Source organism: Hippichthys cyanospilos, chromosome 11, assembly GCF_059441005.1.
Source record: "Hippichthys cyanospilos isolate Australia breed blue-spotted pipefish chromosome 11, RoL_Hcya_1.0, whole genome shotgun sequence".
Classification (NCBI taxonomy): Eukaryota; Metazoa; Chordata; class Actinopteri; order Syngnathiformes; family Syngnathidae; genus Hippichthys; species Hippichthys cyanospilos.
Genome location: NC_142379.1, coordinates 7,043,476 through 7,064,048, shown reverse-complemented (window position 1 = coordinate 7,064,048; position 20,573 = coordinate 7,043,476). Strand labels below are relative to the sequence as shown.

General features: G+C 38.0%; 1 protein-coding gene across 1 annotated transcript in view; it reads left to right on the top strand.

Moving 5' to 3' along the window:
• The window catches only part of LOC148415662 (chloride channel protein 2-like), a 78,506-nt gene extending 58,236 nt beyond the window's left edge, over window positions 1–20,270 (top strand). The window contains exons 16-23 of the mRNA XM_088427253.1: window positions 1,838–1,971; window positions 4,562–4,752; window positions 5,310–5,421; window positions 5,765–5,838; window positions 13,866–13,904; window positions 15,126–15,230; window positions 18,462–18,548; window positions 19,712–20,270. Of these exons, the coding sequence (XP_088283379.1) occupies window positions 1,838–1,971; window positions 4,562–4,752; window positions 5,310–5,421; window positions 5,765–5,838; window positions 13,866–13,904; window positions 15,126–15,230; window positions 18,462–18,548; window positions 19,712–19,906 (937 nt within the window). The 3' untranslated portion in view covers window positions 19,907–20,270. The remainder of the gene's footprint in view (window positions 1–1,837; window positions 1,972–4,561; window positions 4,753–5,309; window positions 5,422–5,764; window positions 5,839–13,865; window positions 13,905–15,125; window positions 15,231–18,461; window positions 18,549–19,711) is intronic.
• The last annotated feature ends 303 nt before the right edge of the window (window positions 20,271–20,573 follow it).

The following is a 20,573-nucleotide window of genomic DNA, read 5'->3' as shown; positions in this document are numbered from 1 at the left end:
TTTTTTTTAGACAAAGCAAAAAGAAAACATTATGGAATTACTGATTTCTGGAGAAAAAAAAAATGATGGAATCACTCTTTAATTTTACATTCCCAAACTAACATTTACATCAGATTAGTGTGCAGTTAAACAGGAGTGATCACACTTTGGAGAGCTGTTGCACCAAGTGGACTGACATCACTCATGCATGGCTCCAATACAAGCGATATCAGTTGAAATAAAAGAGGATTACCAAGCTTCTTGTAGAAGGTCAATCATCCTGCAGTGCTGCAAATGATGTTGGTTTTTCACACTCAGCTGTCTCTAAATTCTGGACCAAGTTCAAATAACATGGGAAGGTTGTTAAAGGCAAGCATACTGGTAGACCAAGGAAGACATCAAAGCATCAAGACAGAAAACCCAAAGCGATACGAAAAATGGAAAATGCACAGCAAAAACAAATGAGAAACAAAAGGAAAAGAAATCGCCCAAAGGAAATGGGATTTACATACAGGAAAGCAAAACGAAAGCCATCATTAACACCTAAATGGAAAAAACAAGGTTACAATGCGCTAAGGAAATGCAATCATGGAATGTAGATGACTGAACGAAAGTCATTCAGTGATGCATCACACATTTGCATTGACCAAAGGGATGGAGCTGGAACTTTTGTTTGGTTTAATTAAAATGAGATTCATAATGACAATTGCCTGAAGAAAACATGCAAATTTCAAGAGTCATTGATGATATAGGGCTGCAACTAAAGCACTGCAGGTAAAGGCACTGGGGAGATGGCTGCCGTTACATCTTCAATAAATGCACACATTTCAGTAATCCCTTGTTTTTTGTGGTTAATGGAGACCGGAACCCCTGCGATAAGTGGAAAAACTGTGAAGTATCATCATTAAATGTGAAAAGTATTTATACTTTACAAATTTAAGACAAATAATTTACTCCTGCACCCTCATTGGTCGATGGTCACACTGGCAGCCAATCGCGTGTTTTGTAGGATGCCCGTCGAAAGAGCTGCACTGCACGGGAGCGTATTATAATATATTGGAATTGTATGTGTAAATTCTGATTGTTATCATGGTTGGTCAGCTACAGGCTTCACTTTAATTAGACTTCCAGGCACCGCTAATATAACCGTGGCTCTCCGTGAGACTATAACCAAAGGGATGGGAAGGGATAACAGTACAGTTGCTGTATAAGGTTCAATAATTTAAGATTTACATAAATATGTGTACTGCATTATTTCGACATCAGAGGGTGCCCGTGGCAGGTGCATTTGTAGTTAACTCATCTGTTTGACATGCAGGAAAACCTTCACAGCACGTTTCTTTGGAGTATAGCTTTTATTTAATCCAAAAAAAAAAATAATAAGAAAATAGGGGAGGCGCGAAGTAGTTAGGGATCACTTTACCATTAATTGTAAGGTCGTTTGGTGATGATGACAATGCATTTAGCCATAAGGCGAAAAGTGTAAAAACATGGTCTGCAGAAAAGTGTCCATGACAAAGCTCCGACATGCAAAGCTGATCTGCCAAAAGTTATCGGAGGCAGATTAATGAGGAGTATTGTTTTGTCACTCATTATTTCCATGTCCCTAAGACGGACAGCTGTTATAAAAGTCAGAGGTGGTGTAACAAAGTAAGCGTCTTTTCTTATTAATTATTTTTCATGATTCCATCATTTTTCCACAGAATTGAGTGATTCCATATTTTTTTTCCTACAGCTTGGTCTAAAAAAAGTTACCGTTACTGACTATCACAATGTTTTTTTTGTCTTTATTTATATCTTTTTACAAAATTAACACACTGAAACCTTATCTGTAATTTTCTTATTATTCTCATTTTAGGAAGTACAATATTCGTGTGGAGGACATCATGGTAAGGGACGTGCGCTACATCACCCTCAATTGCTGCTACAGAGACCTACATAATGTCCTGCTGACCGGTCACCTCAAAACTCTGGCACTGGTGGAATCAGCAGGTGAGACGCATTCAATTTCATTCAGTCGTATGAATCTTAACCTTGAACTTTCACAGTATATGAATATTTATTGAATGTGTGTTATTTGCAACTATTACAATTTTTTTTCGGAGCAACTGATGCAATTTTATTTGTTCACATCAAAAGAAACACTTTAATACTGAGGTACCATATACTGTGAATTTGGACCTATAAGCAGCAGCTTTTTTGTCACGTTTTCAAATAGTTCATTGGCGCTTATCTGTAGTGTTTTTACTTGCCACCATAGAGCAATCTCTTGGTGAACAAACAGAAAAAGATGTTATCAAAGCATCGTTTTTGAGTTTGAACTGCTATTTTATTAGGCACTCTCAAATAGTAAACCTTATCCAACGTGTTACTATTATGCTAGTGCGGTATTCTAACAATCCAAGTGTGTTGTATTTTTTGTTGGAAAAATGTTGGTGCTGACCTTATTTCTAAATGTGGAGTCATGCGCGGTCTGTGTTGAAGGCTTGGGGGCGAATTTAAAATAAAAACATTTTAAAAACGTCCTTCTACCATCTTACTGCGTAAATATCTGATCCTATAACCTGTGTCTAATTTATCACTATAAACTGCTATTAAATCGCAAGAAAAAGCATCTCATCAGAAACCGTAGTCTCCATTTTTACACACATAGAGGTGTGCAGTACAGCAGATCATTTAGTGTCCAAAAGAAATCAATGCCATCCTGGTGTCAGACGTTGAGAAATTGATTGACAAACTTGACTTGGCACAGCTTGCTAATATTAGCCCCTCACTGGTGCAAATGTGGCATTCTAATATGATTGTGTGCATCCCATTGTGCATTTAGCCTAAATAAGAATACAACTTCTATAATAGGAGTGTTTATTAAAGCAATTACAGGAGTCAGAAAATCCACAAGAATTCATCTTCAGTAACCCTGTCAACTTCCAATGCGAAGACTAAAACATATTAAGTCAGCTAACAAACAGGTTCTTCGGACACGAACAATAAAATAATAAAATAAAATAAAATACAGTATCTAATGCATCAGTGTAGACAACGTTACTGGGCAACCAGCAGTGTAAATTTTCTTTTTTTTTCCTCTTTTCACATTATAGGAGCTATATAATGTTATAGTTCATGATTGTTTATACATGTTCTCTTGCACTATTTGACATACGTGGACATGAGCAAATTTAATGTGTCCTCAGCCTCATTTTGAATCAGTGACTTATTTGAATGGGACAATTTCAATTTAATTTCCCTCATGGGATTAATAATGTCTGTCTAATCTAACCTATTTCAAGTGCGGTCAGATGTCGCTTGACATGTGCACAAGTGAGAGAGAGGCAAATGTCTGCTCACAGCCAGAATTTTTTTTCGAATGGCTCTCAGTCAGTCAGTTGTTTTGTGTGACTTCTCCATTACAGGAAAATTGCTCACTTTCTGCAGCCAGTCAGAAACCTGAATCACAATGCAATTCCTCCTTTATTTATTAGTTACAGTTTTGGCAGGATTTCTTATTAAATTTTAGTGTTTTAAATAACGACTGATTGTAGAGAAAATTTGGGAACGCCATGTACAGAAAATCTCGTATGTACACATTTAGAATGATACATATTCCTCCGTGCTTATGTAACTAATTGCTAGGTTCCCTGCAGTTTCGCAACATGTGTTTGGTATCTCCTCCAACCTGCTCACTTTTTCTTTCTAAAATGAGTCATCTTTCTAAGCCTTCATCCCCAATCTCTCCTTTGCCTTCCCTTTAGCTGCCAGTCTGCCACTGCTTTTTTTTTTCTTGTCTCTGATCTCTTCCTTCAACATTTTCTTTGGAGGGGAAGGGGGCATCCGAAATCGATAGAAGGTTAGTGGGGTGGGGAAAAAAAATCATCACGTCGTATAGAATCATTGTTTACCTGGTAGCTTTGGGTTGTGAAAGCGTTGTAATTTTGGGATGTTATAGCATATGAAATGTCTGTTAAAAATATATACATATTGATGCGGTTTTATTGACATAACAATCCCAAGGAAGTAAGTCTTGATTAGTATGCTACACTCGTGTGGCATTATAGACTTTAGGCGTTACGCTTTCTTCCTTCTTTATCCTCTGAGCCTCGTTTCCAGATTTACGACTGAGCATTCCACAAAAAATGCCTGAGCGGTACTTGACCAAACATCAGCATACTTTGGCTGAATCTGTTTCACCAGGAAGATTCTAATTTACGTGCTATATTTAATAAAAACTGAAACCATCTATATATCATGGGGATATTATTGGATAGGGTTTTGCACCCAGAATAAAATGACACAAAAGTGTGTTTGAATCAAATTATGATTAGGATTTGATGCCAATTTCTTCCCTTCATTTGCCCCACATTGGAATGTGTAGAAGTCAGTGTAAGTAAAAGGGAATCATATTTTTTTTTCAATAAATTCTGATTTCAATATTTGCTATTTTATAATACAAGAAAACATACAGAAATGAACCTACTCTGTCCTCATCAACCTGTTTGTTACTCCATAACCTTTTCGACTCAACATTTATTTTTCTCACAATCTCTCCAAGTCATGTATATGACTATTTGTTTTCCCCCTCACTCAGCTTCCATGATTCTGTTGGGCTCCATTGAGCGTGCTCAGCTCCAGTCGCTGCTTTCACTTCAGCTAGGACGCACTCGCCGCCTGGAGTTCATCAGGGAGCGGGCGGCAACAGAGAAGAAGCACCTGTCTGTTGTCTCTAACTCTGACAACGAAGATAACCACCAGAGAGCAAGTCAGGAGGTCCGCTTCCAGGTCAGTGTCACAGGGAACATTGAACTACTTTGGATCCTTCGCCTAACATTCAGCTTTTCAGAATTGAACACATAAACTTTCCTAAAAAATCTTCCATGTGAACTAACGGTCTAGTGTTTTTGAATATTAATGTTATTTTTATATAGTGCGTTCTCTGTGGTGCTGTGGTTAACACGTCGCAAGTTCAATTCCAGCGCTTGCCAGCCTTCCTCTGTGGAGTTTGCATGTTCTCCCCATGCCCACATGGGTTCGCTCCTGGCACTCAGGCTTCCTCCCACATTCCAGAAACATGCATGGCAGGTGTATTGGACATACAAAATCATCCTTAGGTGTGATTTGGTGCGTAAATGGTTGTCGTCTCTGTGTGCCCTGCGATTGGTTGACAACCAGTCCAGGATTTTCCCCATCTACTGCCCAGAGTCAGATGGGATAGGCACCAACAAGCCTGCGACCCTAGTGAGAATAATACGCGATAGAAGACTAATGGATGGACGAAAATTTTGAGATGTTGTGTAAATGATTTATCGTATTGTTTTTTTGTGTGTGGTTGTTTTCAGATCTCGACTGAAGAATCATCATTCAGCCCAACTCGTTCGGTTTCTCCGAAGCCCTTGAAACCTGCACTAAAGAGACCCTCTATGGTGGAGCGGCCCACTAATCTCCCCATTGGTGTGTAAATTCACCTACTCTCCAAATACCATTTTAAGAAAATGCGGCTTTTGTAACAAAATGGGATCGCTTACTATGGCAGGCTTAGTATAAATGTTGAGCATTTTAACTACAGAGATGTGCCAAAAAGACCAATCAAAAGCAAAACCTTTATTGTTTGCTGAAATGCAATCTCAAGACTTGCTATGCACCTGCATGATGAGTCAACCTCCTTTGGAGAGATATTTTCCCCAAATTTTGGGGAATATTCTAATTTTTCTGCTTTTGGGACCGTTTGACTTAATTACTCTTCATTCATTTCATTGAAGGGTTTGATTTTGTTGGGGTTTTTTTTCCCTCATAGGCTCACACGATCATTCGAACAGCTCCAGTCTTAAGAACTTATTTTGTGCCAGTCCAGATGCAGGACTCATGGAGGTAAGAGTACCCTGTCCTTAAACGCACTCAACAAAAGCACACAAACATCACACACAGTGGCTGACGACATGCTGTTCACACATTCTTCTCACTCTCACATACAGGCTTCACACTCGAAAGTACAGTACCTCCCACACAAGCAGATAAATCCAATGAACAGCATAGATGTCTTCGCCAAATTCAGTGAAGACACTAACTTATATTTTGTCAAAGTTTTGCATCCAAAAGATCAACTTTTTCTTCTCATTCCAACTACAGCTACACTTCTTATTTTACTTTGCCAGGGCGCATTAGTCCTTGCAGGAAAGTTACTGTCTTCGTCTTTTTGTTTTCCAATTATTCAACCGTTGGGTGTTTTTAATGTTGTCTGCTTGTCCTTGGTTGGTGGAAGAAAAACAACAATATCGAGAGCCCCGTGTCTCCTGACAGCAGGAGGTCATCAAAAAGAGTCCGGATATCTGTTGTGGTAAGAGCCCCCATTCGGGGCGACCCAAACGCCAGGATTCCGCCTGGTAACAGGTTCATCAGCCAATCAGAAACGTATCACCCCGCCATTTCATCTCAGTCGCTTATGCCGATGGCCTGTGATTTGGGCGATGCTGACCCTAAGCCCATCTGTGCCATTGTGCCAACAACTTTTGAACAGTCTCTTCTTGTTAAACCTGATCTCCCATTGCTAGTAGTTGCTTCATTCCATGGTAGTCAAAACTTAGATCCATTTTGCTTCATCTGGTCAAAAGATGTTAGGGAGAATATCTGACCACCGCAAAGTCCATGTTTGTTTTATTGTTCACTGACCACAGGGAGAACCCGTTCAAATTTCAATGCATTCGCTCCTTATTACTGCTATAATTCAGGCCTTGTCTTCATTAAATTTAATCTTATTTAAATCCGCTTAGTCTCACCCTCGTTGTTGTTGTTTATTTAAAGAAATCGCATCTGTACGAATCCAGCACAGTGCGGTTTCATTCACTTACAAGCGTGTCAAATCGCTAGGCGGCAGTAGTGTCGCCAAATTTTGTCCAATCGGAAGGAATTTCCGCCTCTGACGTGTCCAGTCAGAAAGAACTTCCGCCTCTGACATCACCAGTATTTGCATCTTTGGCAGGAAAAAGAGTAGCGCGATGACACAAATCTCTGGTTTAAGATGGTTACGAACAACCACGAAACCAAAGGCTTGGGCAAATGTCCACTTTGGTCGGAGGTTTTGAAAGATTCAGTTTTGATGGGGGGGGGGGGGGCAAAACAGAGACATCTGCTGCCAGTTTGCAAAAACCTGGACTACATGTAGACAAGGTGTCAATCGTAACATTTCGGATGTCTTTGTGGGCGTGGCAAAAAGTGTTCGTTTTGCCTCACTAGGCATGTACTGACTAAACAAATCCACATATGTGTACCAAACAATCTCATAACTGTTCATCAATCAATACAACATTTTCTAATTCACATCTGCGTAGAAGTAGACTGAAAATGTCTCTTCGTTTCATTGCAAAGATTACAAAGAAAGCAGTTACAAGTCTTCACAGTAATACCATATAAAGAATACTGGTGTGTAAATCAAACACTTGTGGCTCCATAAACCTCGCAAGCCCATTTTCATACAAAAATTATCTCACTTTTTCTGGAAAACAATTGATGAAGTGTTGTACAAGTTAGAGGCTGTTCAAAGCTGGCATGCTGTTCTTTCCATCCTTCAAAGGTGTCACCCGAGGTGTCCAATCAGTGACGGCCTCCCAGAGTGGGCGTGGCCTTTCTGGAGTGACTCAGTCAGATTTGTGTTTTAGTCAATGATGCTCTGCGGATTTGATACTCTCAATGAGGAGAGTGAGTCTTCCCGTGCATGTAGCCATATATACTGTATCATAATAGGAGATTTTTTATTTTCAGAAGGCACTACGCTGATATGACAAAACTCCCTTGAAGTATAATTACCAATTACTGTATTTACATTAAAACAATTGAGAATTATTGATTAAAATATGTGATTAATTGAAAAAAATCCATAAATAGCATGTGACGAATCAAAAATGTCATGAATAAATATCACATGATCATGCAAGTACAGAGTAAATCAATTGTTTGTTACCATATGTAATGCCGTTCCCTTTACCAGGAGTCACCGCTCAGCCCAAGGGCTTTCTTTGGGGTGAGCTGATGTTCTTCCCATTCATTCTAAACCTTTGAATGTAAATATGTAATAAGAAACACATTTTCAGCTTTTTCACATTTGTAGTCTCTACATGTTGGTGTTAGCTTATGAATTAGGCTGCACTCACAGTTTGAGATTCTGAATCTCAGCATTCCTGTGTGCAGTTTACATGTTCTTTGTTTAAACGGCCTAAAGGTGTGAATGTTTGGGTGAATGGTTATGTATGCATAGTAATTGTTTGTTTGTTTGTTTGTTTGTTTGTTTTTTCGCCCAGATCAGTTTCTTGTCTTTTCACTGCTATTATTTGTACTTGTGTTTCAAGACAAAAAAATCTCAGAGCACCACTGTAGATACGTTAGAAAATATATTAAAAAAAAGATTTTCACTAAATAAAAGGAAATGGTGCAACGAAGAACACGTTTCTCAAAAAATGAGAGACAGTACTTCGATTTGTAGACAGCGTTTGATATGAATACATTATTGTTACCATGAATTTGTCAGAGTGATGAATGGTGTTCTTATAAAAGTGATATTGCATTACAAGTATTGCCTCCTCTTGCAGCCACTATTTGTTTTGCATATTATTTCCCTACCAAGCTGCGGTCCCAACAATAACGCAACACATCTTTGTGGTACTATTAATGCTTTTATCAAGTAAAAGTTGCCCATATATTCCTTTTATTGCTGTGCAACAACCACTACATGGTGCACCAGCAAACGAAATGGAGCCATTATATCAAGATATATGTATACTTCCACCTGGCAAGAATTGATTGTGACTTTTATTTTGCCACTTTTTGAATTGGAAATGACCCTAAACTTCTGATTTCCTCTGTTTTCATCCCTTGCCATCATTGCAACACTGCATGTGTCTGCAAGAAAGGTCCTTGTCGTAAACAGAGGCGCAAACATGGTTCCGATGTTTTTTAGATGCAAAGCTATTTTTAAAGTTGCAAACCCGATTTGGTCAACTTTTCCTAGCCCTACTACAATTTATACCTTTAAAAACACGTTTCACTTACTCTTAGCTAAAAATGTTTTCATATTTTTCCTTCAGTTGTTGTACATCAGAGCAATTATCCGCCACTGTTAGTTAAGAATAAGACATTTTCCGACAATGTATCAATAGAGCACCAATTGTTGGCACACTGTGTAGTCGGTGCCAAAAAAACACATTATTAGTTCCTTTTGGATGTGTTAAGTGGGCTTTGAAACATATTAGTCATTGCAGCTCGACGGTGAAGTCATACATAACAGCCTTGTGGCGCCAGTGTGTGGGTGTGTTTGATTGGGCTGTGGGCTTGTGTCCCATTATAACTAGGTTGCTTAATATTGTCAAATGGTGGCGCTGATGACAATCTTTACTTGGAATATTTCGAATGTTATTTGGGCCCACTCAAGAATATGGATGAGTTCATCCAAACCTATTTTTCAATCTATTTTCCCCTGCGAAGGAGGAGAAATCACGTTAGTCCCTCTATTCTTTCATGGTTTGTTTTGGAATCTGGATGCGTCTCCGCTTCACACTCTTCGTCCAACTTTATGACTTTTCCAAAGCCTTCACACCTCCATGCCGCCTCCTCCTCTCTGTCTATCTTGGTTGTGAAATATTGATGCGCAGTAAATGACATCAGTAGTCTGTTTCAGAGAAATGATGACGCCCAGCCTCTGTCTCGGTTTTCTCATTATTTCTTTGCCTTTCTTGAGTTTTCATAATGCTGTCATGCTTTATTTATGATGGCTTGTGGGCTCTGTTTTTTTTGTTTTGTTTGTTTGCTGTTGTTTCTTTTTTCCTTTCTCAGATCTTCGTTTGGGGGAAGTCTCAAGGCAATATGAATCTTTTTATTACTCGGCTTTAACATGTTGAAAACAATGAGTTGATTGTGTCTTTTTAATATTGGTTTAACAAACTAGCCAATGGCCTAGGCACTTATAAATAGCTTTCCAGTTTAAAATGGCTTCTGTGTATTTCTCTCACCCTAACCCTGCTGTGAAAATTGCTATTGGATTTTTCAACCCCGGGTCAAGCAGAACAGTACTAGATAATTTTGTATAAATGTTTATTATTGTCGTTTATTAATTTTATGTGTATAATCAGGCTAGCCTCATCTTAAAAGACTACAATGTTTTCAATCATTTAAATCAAGGGTGTGAATAGTGCTCTTTTTTTTAAACTGGACTATGAGTAATAGTTGTTGCATTTATTTCTGGAATCAGTTTCTTAATTCATTTAAAAAAATAACCTCAAAAATAACCTCAAGAAATAACTTGTCTAAAATATGCTTACTTGCTAAAAAAAAATGAACATTTACATGTACATTTTAGCTTTACTTAAAGGATAATTATATTTAACCCATATTTAAAAACACATTTTTGACAAAATTCAGTTAACAATTTTTTTCTTTCGTCTCTCTAATTTTTTTTTAATAAATTCTTTCTGAAAGATCTGTCCCATAAGTTTATTTAAAAATGAATTGTGGCCTTTGAATACAAAGTTTTCTCCATCTAAGGTGCATGGAAAATTATTTTTCCGAGGTCAAATACTGACTAGATTAGCGTAGAAACTGACACCATGACCCAATATTACATTACATTAAAAAAATAACTGAAGGATCTCTCACTCAGTGACAGAAGTAGAACATGAACTAAGTGGTTGAAACATCTGGAGCCTCCAACTGTTGAGGCCACATCTCAATGCTCTTGTTATTCAGTTGAAGCACGGGATGTTGTTTCAAATTTCATTCTTGCATCCATTTTTGGAAAAGTACTCATGAATTATAGATTCATTTGATCCACAGTTAAGACTATTCATCAGGTGAATACATCTCCAACTATAATGTGGAGGATAAAACAGAAATAGATTTTTTTTCTTTTTTTTTCACGTTTTAATTTCTAAACTTCACCAAAATCATTCTAAAAGAAATATAATACTTTCTCATCTTGTGTCAGCGCCATGGCAGTGGTTCTTGTAACCCCACCCTCAAGAATGAAGAATATTAGAGAATAGATGACATAGACAAGAACTACGAAAAAGTCGAACATTTCCTTCTCCACAACATTGTAATAACTTCAAAGCTATTAACACAATGGTGTTAAAGCCTGCCTCCTAATCAGATGTGGTGGTAAGGCAGTAATAGAATTTGTAAACGATGAGCAAAGAAGTTATCATTAGTAGCAGGAAAATCAGCAGTTAATTGCCTGCATGTGATTACTGTTGTAATGTTCCCCTCTTGCAACATTTAGTATCTGGCATTTGTTTAGAGAAACATCATTACTAGATGCATAAGCATGAGGAGAAACTTTAGAATGTCTTTTTTTTTTTTATGACTTTAACAATTTAAACAGCTATTCAGACAACGAAGACACGGACCCGCTGTTACATAACATAAGTTGTTTCCTCACAGGAAATTTAATGAATGAATTGTCGTAAAAATATACGCATAAACGTCTTTAAAATAGAGTTTTTTTTGGTGTTCTGATAATTGAATCCATTGTCGAATATTCAGGGTAAAAATAGGGAGAAGCAATTATAAACACGTAAGACCAAGTAAGAGATTTCTATTAAATAATAAATGACCATCTTTTTTTTTCAACATTTGTTTTCCTTAAATTTAAACTGTGCTCAGAAGCACATTTCTTTCTTCTTGAGACAAATCTCTCCCAATTAGTTTTCCCCATGTGGTGAAACATCATCCAGTATTTGACTCAGCCTGGTTTGTAAAAGTGATCAGTAGGAACGGGAACGTTTTTAGTTGAGGCAATCTATCTACAAAATTGCCTTTGAAATGTAATCCTTCACCATCTGATGTGGAACACACAAGCAGTACTAGCTAGCAGCTAGTTTGTTGTTAACGCTGTTATTAATGCTTGTGTTGAAATAAATGCTGATAATTAAGTTTATTTTTGTTTTGTTTTTTTAAGGCGCCTTTAAATGGGAATTGAACATCACTCTAGAAGAGTATTGTATATTTGTTAATCTCAGCACTCTTGAGAGCGAGAAACTGACAGCAAATTAGCAATATAAAAATGAAGTGTTCAACGTGACATTCTGCCAGAAATTTTTCAAAATAAAAGTCTTCCAAGGCAGTCATGTCCACGTGTTAATTCTGGAATGTTTAATGTCAGCAATCATTACTGTAGCAATTGACGTCAACTTTTTTTTTTCTGATGCATACATAAGTGTGTATCCGATGCTAGAAAAAATGCCTCGATCATGTTTTTAATTGAATCACTCAAAGTTTTGTTTAAGCCTTAATTTAACCTAAAATATCACACTCCATGCAACGTAATAGAAAAGCTAAAGCAAATTTTCAACATGTGGAAAAGGAAGGGCTGCACTCATTCATTTCTGGGGGTACAAGTTGAAAAACGGTTGCGTTTATAAATCCATTATACAGTTAATGAATTTAGCTTTAGCAGCTTCTATTTTATCTATTCAAATTAAATTTTTGCCAGTGCTGTGCATGACATAATCTCACACCGTGAAACTACTTTTTCTGTTTCCGTTTTTCTTGTTGACAATTTTAGTGCCATTCCTTCTATTGTATTCCTTATGACTCCATTCAAAATAAGCGAGATTAGATCATTTTCCTTTTTCTTCGCCCTTCGTTTTTAATTTTGTGATATAATCATCTTTCTGTTGTTCGCTCTTTGTATTATAAGATTCAGTAGCTGATTGTATGTATTTAACTCGTCCTGCCAGAGTGACGGAAGAAAAATAATGACCCCCAAAAAAAAAAAAAAATGGGAACACCTTACACAATCGTCCCCTGCTAAACCAGCCTTGTATAGATGCCACTAATTGGAGGACGGTGTCTGGATGTAATGATGGATAGATGATGAATGCGGGATTGAAGAAGGCCGCGAAAGAACAAGGCTTTCTAATCTTGATCTGTTCGCAGGAGCAGCCTAGCAAGCACCACGGTCTTTTGTCAGCGTTCTAGGGTGCCACGGCTGCTCGTTTCTACATCCAAAAAATACTCATTTTCTACTCACTTTGGAATCCACTTTCACTCTTAATGCCTCAGTACAGTATTTCCAAAATCTTCCTGACAAAACGAAAATACTTTGATCTTCAAACCTATTCCCAATCTTCGTTTTGATTGTGAAATTCACAGTTCTGTTTGTGTGACAGAGTCCTCAGTGAGACGGCAAAAATGTAGCGTGTGCGTTTGTGCCCGTGCTTGCTCGGTCTCAACTCCAGTCACAACTGCCCTCTGCTTGCATAATGCTACAGTAGAGGAGCGTTTTCTACCCCACGGCCGCAGTTGCTAAGGTTACCAACAGGTCGTTCACTGCAGCGATGAGGATAAATGAGCTCAGGCTCCCATCAGCCCCAGGGTTAGGCTTACTTTTCCCTCCCATTTGACTTTAGCACACACATTAAATTCAGAGCAAATAAATGCCTGTTCGCAAACACATTACTTTATTCCCAGTTTTTTTTTTTCTTCAAGGAAGCTTTTCCAGCTTGTCAAACAAGCCGTCAAATCTGAATTTATCAGCCCGGGGCTCTGAGGGTGGTGACGATTCATCATTATAATGATCATCTGCTCCAAAATCTAATACATCATATTCTCTCACTCATTAAAAGCACCGTAGTCGCTCCTTTAGTCGCTCATTCTATTCCTGTCCACCTGTTTGAGGACAGCTGTGCAGTGTAACGCTCATGATGTGATGCATGGGTGACCATGTGTCTGTAATGTCATTCCACTTGCTGCAATGATAGAAACCCTACAGATTAAATTTACGAATAGCCAGAGATGTCATACATCATACCATACTGACAATATTTTTTTAAATTACGATTTAATCAAGTGTACGTAATCTATCGTCTCACTGAGTTGTTTTTTTTTTTTCCTCCTGGCCTTTTCATCTGCAGGACGACGGCGATGTGGAAGATGATATGACGATCAGGGAGGTAAGAACTCTAAAGCCATTAAAGACAGTATGGATTTTATTTTCCTGAAAGGAAAATGAAACTTATTTTAGCTGTAAAATTAATGTTTTGTTGAATTAATTTTAGAACTATGTACAATATGGGGCAGTCACTATTTAATCCTTTTGAGTTGATTATTCTTCAAATAATCAAGTAATTTACCCTCTCCCAAAACATTCCTGTTTATTCATTTTATAATTAGGGTGAACATTCAAACACTTATTCTTTGTTTGTTATTATGAGTAAATATAACTACTCATGATTCTAAGAGGAAATAAATATCAAAAATTCTGTCAAAACCTCTTTTTGCTAGTTGGTTAAAAATCGTGATTAGCATTAGCGTGCTATCGTTTCCATTTAAGGATACCAAACACTAACTAGCATTTTGTTCACACATACATGTACTTTGTGTCCTGAAAGTCACTTACAGATGAAATCCCTCCACAAGTTCCACAAAACATTCTTCAAATATTGCAATATATCTCACCTATCATTTCCATTGGACTTTTTGCGTATAACGTCTGAGTCATCCACCATGGCATCGCTTATTTCTTCTGCCATTCGTGATCATTTTGAATTCATCCTCCACGTGGCTCAGATTTGCTGCATCATCACTTTACCTCCGACCCTCCTGCTTCGCCACTCTCCTTTTACACAGCACATATGATTTAGAGACCACTTCCGTGCGGTTCCCAGTCCAGTGATCGGCTATCAGAGGGAGCAGATTTCCAGGAGGTGCTATAGAATCATTTGTATGCCCTCGGCGTGATGGGTGACGGCACACATAAAGCGTAATCTCCTCAGAGCATCTTACAAAGGTGCCATTGCTCCAGTTTTATAGCACAAAAGCTAAACGTGCCTTAAAGTGTCACCTTTTTAAGGGCCAGCAGGGGCTACTCTACTGACTGTATAAAGATGTCTGCTCACATTAAAGTAAATTAAAAAATTGCTCCTTCTAACTTGATGTACTGCCTCAAAGCAGTTTACAGTCTTGGAAGCCAAATAAAATTCTCCCTTACATTCATCTTTACCATACCGTATAAAACCCAAAATAGGAATTTGTTCTAAATTGTCTGTTATACATTTGGGTGGTTTAAAACTGTACGTCAACATATTGGTTATCCTATTTGTGCTGTTCCTTCTCTTTTTTTTTTTTTTTACCTTAGTGTCCTCTCTCCATCATTTAATACGTATGTGTTGTAGATTGCAGAGTGGGAAGAGATGCAGCTTGATGAGCAGGTCAACTTTAACAACTGCAAGATCGACCCCGCCCCATTCCAACTCGTTGAGCGCACATCGCTGCATAAGGTCTGATTGTAAACAAGATTATTCAACCGTGAGGTCTTATTGGTAGCTTTCAGTTCACGATAACTCAAATTAAAGGGCGACATATTTAAGACAAAGAATGGTGGCCTCGCCGTTGCTATGGCAACCCTTCATCACCTTTCTTTAGACTATGGCCACCAACTCATATTGTTCTTAATATTAATGGCATTATTTCAAATTGTACAGAACATAAATTGTCTCATCACATTTCAAATCCTTTACCTTCAGTTTGAGTCAATATATAATGTAAAAATTTACTTGTTGATGCTTTTCTTTGCAACCATAGGACACACTTTCAAAAGCGTGCCTGCACACACAACAACACGTGTGCACATACACTCATTCGCGATCTTGTAGTGTTTCCAAACATGCCACCTATACTAATTCTTTGTGGGTTGCAGCTGTGGCAGTATCTAATGTCCTCCGTTCAGAATACTAGCTTCTCTCTGTCCTTTGTTGTCTGGGTGCTGAGTTGATACCTTTTAAACATTTAAGAGAGAGATCCCGCATCCTATCCATCTCCTCCCTCTGCTGCACACTACTAAAAGCCAACACCGCACACAATCTCCTTCAGCATAATAAATACTGCCTAGCGCAAGTACCAGTGCTGTTTACAGACATGAATGGTTATACTCTTTGTGCACTGTAAACATTTTTCATGCAAGTTTTTTCTCTTTTAGATCCTATGCACACAAGAAAGTTTAAGTATTTTTCCCACAACTAATTTTAAAAGCCCAATAAGTACTACATCAGTGCTTCTCGATTATATTTTGCCAGCCCCCCCAAGAAAGAGAAAACTTCTCGCACCCCCCCACTCGACGCGCTGACTCTAAATATTATCTATAAAAAGTGTATAAGTATACCTAAACCTGCATCCTTTTTAACGTTAACAAAGGAAAAAAGCAATATAAATCAACTTTCAACAACTGTAAATTATTTTTACAGCGTTTATACGGGTTACAGCTTAGTCTGAAACTGAAAAGGAAATAACCAAGTGCATAAAGTCCCTGAAACTTAAATGAAAATAAATAATTTTATCGCAAGTAGACTTCACAGGACAAAAACAAAGTTTTTTTTCAGACAACAGACGTCTTGTTGACAGCGATCTTTTTCCATATGTCAAGACCTGATTGTTTGCTACATGAATGTCCAATTTATTAAAAAGTTATTTTATGAAATTAGATTGAAAATCATTAATATGAGTTATAAATTGATAAGAGATTGACTTCACATAACCACAATAATAAAAAAGAAAATAAATATAAAAAATCTTTATTCGTAATGAATGAATTTTTATTTCATAACAGGGCTTTTTCCCAAAACAACTGCATTTCTTGGATCTGCCACCAGAGGTCACTAGCTGTTACAGAAGCTTCCCGAAATTCCGTCATTCTCCCCAAAAATATTGGCCCTAAATGGCCACAAATGGCTCACAAAAGCTTTTTTGTGCATTAATAAAACTCGGCATACATTATCCTTAAAATTGAAACCTGATGGGCCAATGAAAGCTTCTGTTTGGCGTTCAGTTCGCGTCCAATGCGCGGCGAGAATGACTCGCAGATCGACTGACTTTGCTCGGTAGCCTTGCGTGACCTCATCGCAATTTGCGTAACCAGAGATTCAAGCATACGAATGATGAAACTCGCATACGTTTTTTATGACAGCGATCTCACTCCATCCATTGCGTGACTAATACGTCATACTCGCCATTGTGTCCATTGTGGTATATTCTCTGATGGCAAACCAGTTGCTCTGCATATACTTGGACTAGGCTTAAAAGCAACAGCCACCATATACTTAACATCACAGTAGGATATAACTCAAGTATCCCCAAATGCCTTTTCTGGTTCAACAGAAAGTGCAATTAGGCACTAAAAAGATCTGAGAAAAACAGCATCAGACCAGCAACCTATCTGATCTGCCAGTAAAGTTTTTGACTCTGCGCGCTCCCTCTATTGCTTTCAGCGGGATGCATGCGGGAACCTGCAGTGAGGAGAAGATTAAATGCAACTTTAATGATGCTCATGGGAAAACAAAATATTTGCTTCAGCAAATGCATCACAAGTCAGCGTTTGGAAGCAAAAAACAGGGTTGTGTAAACAAGTTTAAAATGTCTGAATTATAGTCAGTGTAGCTTTATGTCAAGGGCAGTGATTGCAGTTTTTAGTTGGCACAGAACAATGTTTCCCTCTCCTGCATTCTTGTAAAATAGTTTACGCGTCTGCCTCATTTGCTATTGCTGCATGCAATTGACCGGCAACTAGTCTAGAGTATAGTAAACCTTAGTCCGTAAATCACTGTAGTCCTTACGCAATAATGCCCATACTGTAAATGTATCAAAATGACAGCATCATAACTACTCTATCATCTATCATCATGACTATCTTTTTTATGACTCATACTATAAGTCTTGAAATCCGTTTGAGTCCACTGTCAATGATTTCTTTTTTGTAGCTTATGTAGTATGCAAATCATTTGTTTTTAAAAGCCTGCTGCACAACCGCTCCTCCATTATTTTGCTATTAAATTGAAAATATCTTTTGGAAATCATACATTTTGGCTAGCAGTATATAGCAGTGTTTTTGTTGGACTACATGAGGATATAACAAAGATTTAACACAGCTGTCATGGCCTCTCCTCTTTGCAGATGTTCGCTACGTAGCAGATGTTTGCTAAGTGACATAAAGACAAGAAAGAAGCCATTTGACTGTTTTGATTGCTTAGGTTTTTATGTCAGACAAAATCACTTCAGTTAATACTAAAAAATTGTTTAGTTGAAAGAGATTGTTGATGCATTTATTGAACATATGAAAGTGTACTTCCAGAGCTCGCTAAAAAAAAGGAAAAATGTATATGGTTCATCGAGAAAAATGGCATCCAATCGTTATATATATATATATATATATATATATATATATATATATATATATATATATATATATATATATATATATATATATATATATATTTTTTTTTTTTTTTTATTAGCTTTTATTTTTAAAATAAATCTCAGGTTGATCATCCTGCACACACAGTGAAGTGTTTCCAGTCTTTTCTGGAGCCTATTTTGAAGAAGAATCATTGTGGACAATGCTGTCATCTGTGCCTAATACATTTTTTAAAAAGCAATGAGATTGCTGATTTTATCTGCTAAAATGTGCCTGCTGTGCCCATTTAGAGTGTTTTTCATCTTTGCTACCGTCTTCCTTCCAGACACACACCATCTTCTCACTGCTGGGCCTGGACCACGCCTATGTCACTAGTATCGGACGTCTCATTGGTGTTGTTTCTCTGAAAGAGGTAAGAACGCGGTTGTTTTTCAGGACCTATAACTTCTTTATTCTTTTTTTTTTCCTCAATCAAGGTTCGATTGTTTTCGGTGCTTAGAATTATGACAGCCATCAGCACAATGAAGTACGTGTTTCATGATTAATAATGCAAAAAAACAGGCGTGATCTCTCTTCAGTCAAAATAATGGACTCCTTCTTCTACTTATGTAAAGTGACAACGAAAAGGCTCCTTGATACTGCCATCTCTTTTAAATGTCCATTTTCTGTCAATTGACACACCCTCCCTCTCTATCTGCCTCACAAACACATTTCCCTCACCCTGTAGCCCCCCCACTGTGAATTGGCCAGAAAGTGGAGAGAGAATTGTTTGCTAAGTGCAGCTCTATTTGTCGGCGACATTTAGGTGTTTTTGTTCTCCATTGCTTCAGCAGACAATAGCCCATCCAAAGCAGATAAAGGCCTGCCTCTGCCAGCCTGACATTGTGTCACACATGCATGCTGTGTTATCACTGCCTGCCTTACTGTTCTGTCAATATGAAAGTGGGAGGAGATGGTTTTGTTCACATGTTCATTATTTTCCTCCAATAAATCGGGACGGGCTTATGTGTAGTTATCAGGAAAATGCAAGACCTCCAATATTGTATTTGGGTTCCATAATTTAATAGCAGATCATCAAAAATGCTTTCATTAAAAACGAGAAAATATTTAGAGTGGACTCTCGCATTTGAAGGTTGGGCTCCCATGTTTCAGTTAACATAGAAAATGTCTGTTGATTGTGTATCACAATTTAAGGGTTTTGGGTCGCGAGGTGACCCCGGTTAAAAGGCTTTGTTTTTCATTCGTTTGTTTGTCTTCATTTGTTATTAGTTCCAGCCACTTTGATGCACTTTTTTTTTCTGTTTTAGACTAAGCCGTAACCCGTATAAATGCTGTAAAAAATAACAAGCAGTTGTTTAAAGTTTATTTATATTGCTTTTTTGCTTTTGTTAATGTTAAAAAGGATTTAGGTTTAGGTATACTTATACAATTTTTATAAGTAACAATCTTATTTATAGTCGAGTGGGGGGGGCGTGATGTTATTTGTCAATAACATCACAGATTCTGGCCTTTCACCTTTTTTGCTGATAACAATTTGGATGGATACAAAAGAACTTGTGTTTGCTATTCGTCCAGCTTCGCAAAGCGATCGAGGGCTCAGTGACGGTGAAAGGCGTGAAGGTTCGCCCGCCCCTGGCCAGCTTCCGGGACAGCGGCACCAGCAGCAGCGAAAACGAGGCAACCGAGCTCCACAAGCTGTGGGATCGCCAAAGGAGCACGTCGCTGCCCGGAGAAAGCACCCCATCGGAGTCTGACGAAAAGTCCCATTGAAGCCCCAAGTAGATGGCGGAAACGTCAACGGGGGGGGGGTCACATGGAGGTCCGTAATCCCCAGATTACCTCAGGGCTGCGGATCGATATTTAATAACGAAAAGAGTTCTACTACTCCGCCGGTCTCTTCTTCACTCCTCGTCGTTCACCGACCATAAACTTTCGAGGAATCTTTCAATCCCCCTCGCAGTCACTCCACAGGGGAGCAGAACACATGATAACCTGTCCCCTGCTCTGCAAGCACTCATGTTTTTTTAAAAAGGGATGTTCCTATGCAAACATTGTGTAGTTCACGTTGCTTGTATTTTCCAGGCAATAGTCAACCAATCTTCCTTTTGACCTTCTCATGCTTGTACCGTAGGAACGTTGATAACTGATATTATATGCAATATATATATATATATATATATATATATATATATATATATATATATATATTTTTTTTTTTTTTTTTTTTTTTTTTTTTTACTATTGTCTCTTGGATGTGGTTTTAGTAGGCACTATTGTTTCATAATGGCACTATTTTTCGCACCGGAAAAGTGAATCGTTAGTGTTTTACCCACTTAAAGATTATGGATGACGCAAGCAGTCCTGTCCAATGGCCTGTAGCCATTTAAATAATGTACACTCCTTTCCTACGAGTAGACACAGAAATATGGTACACACA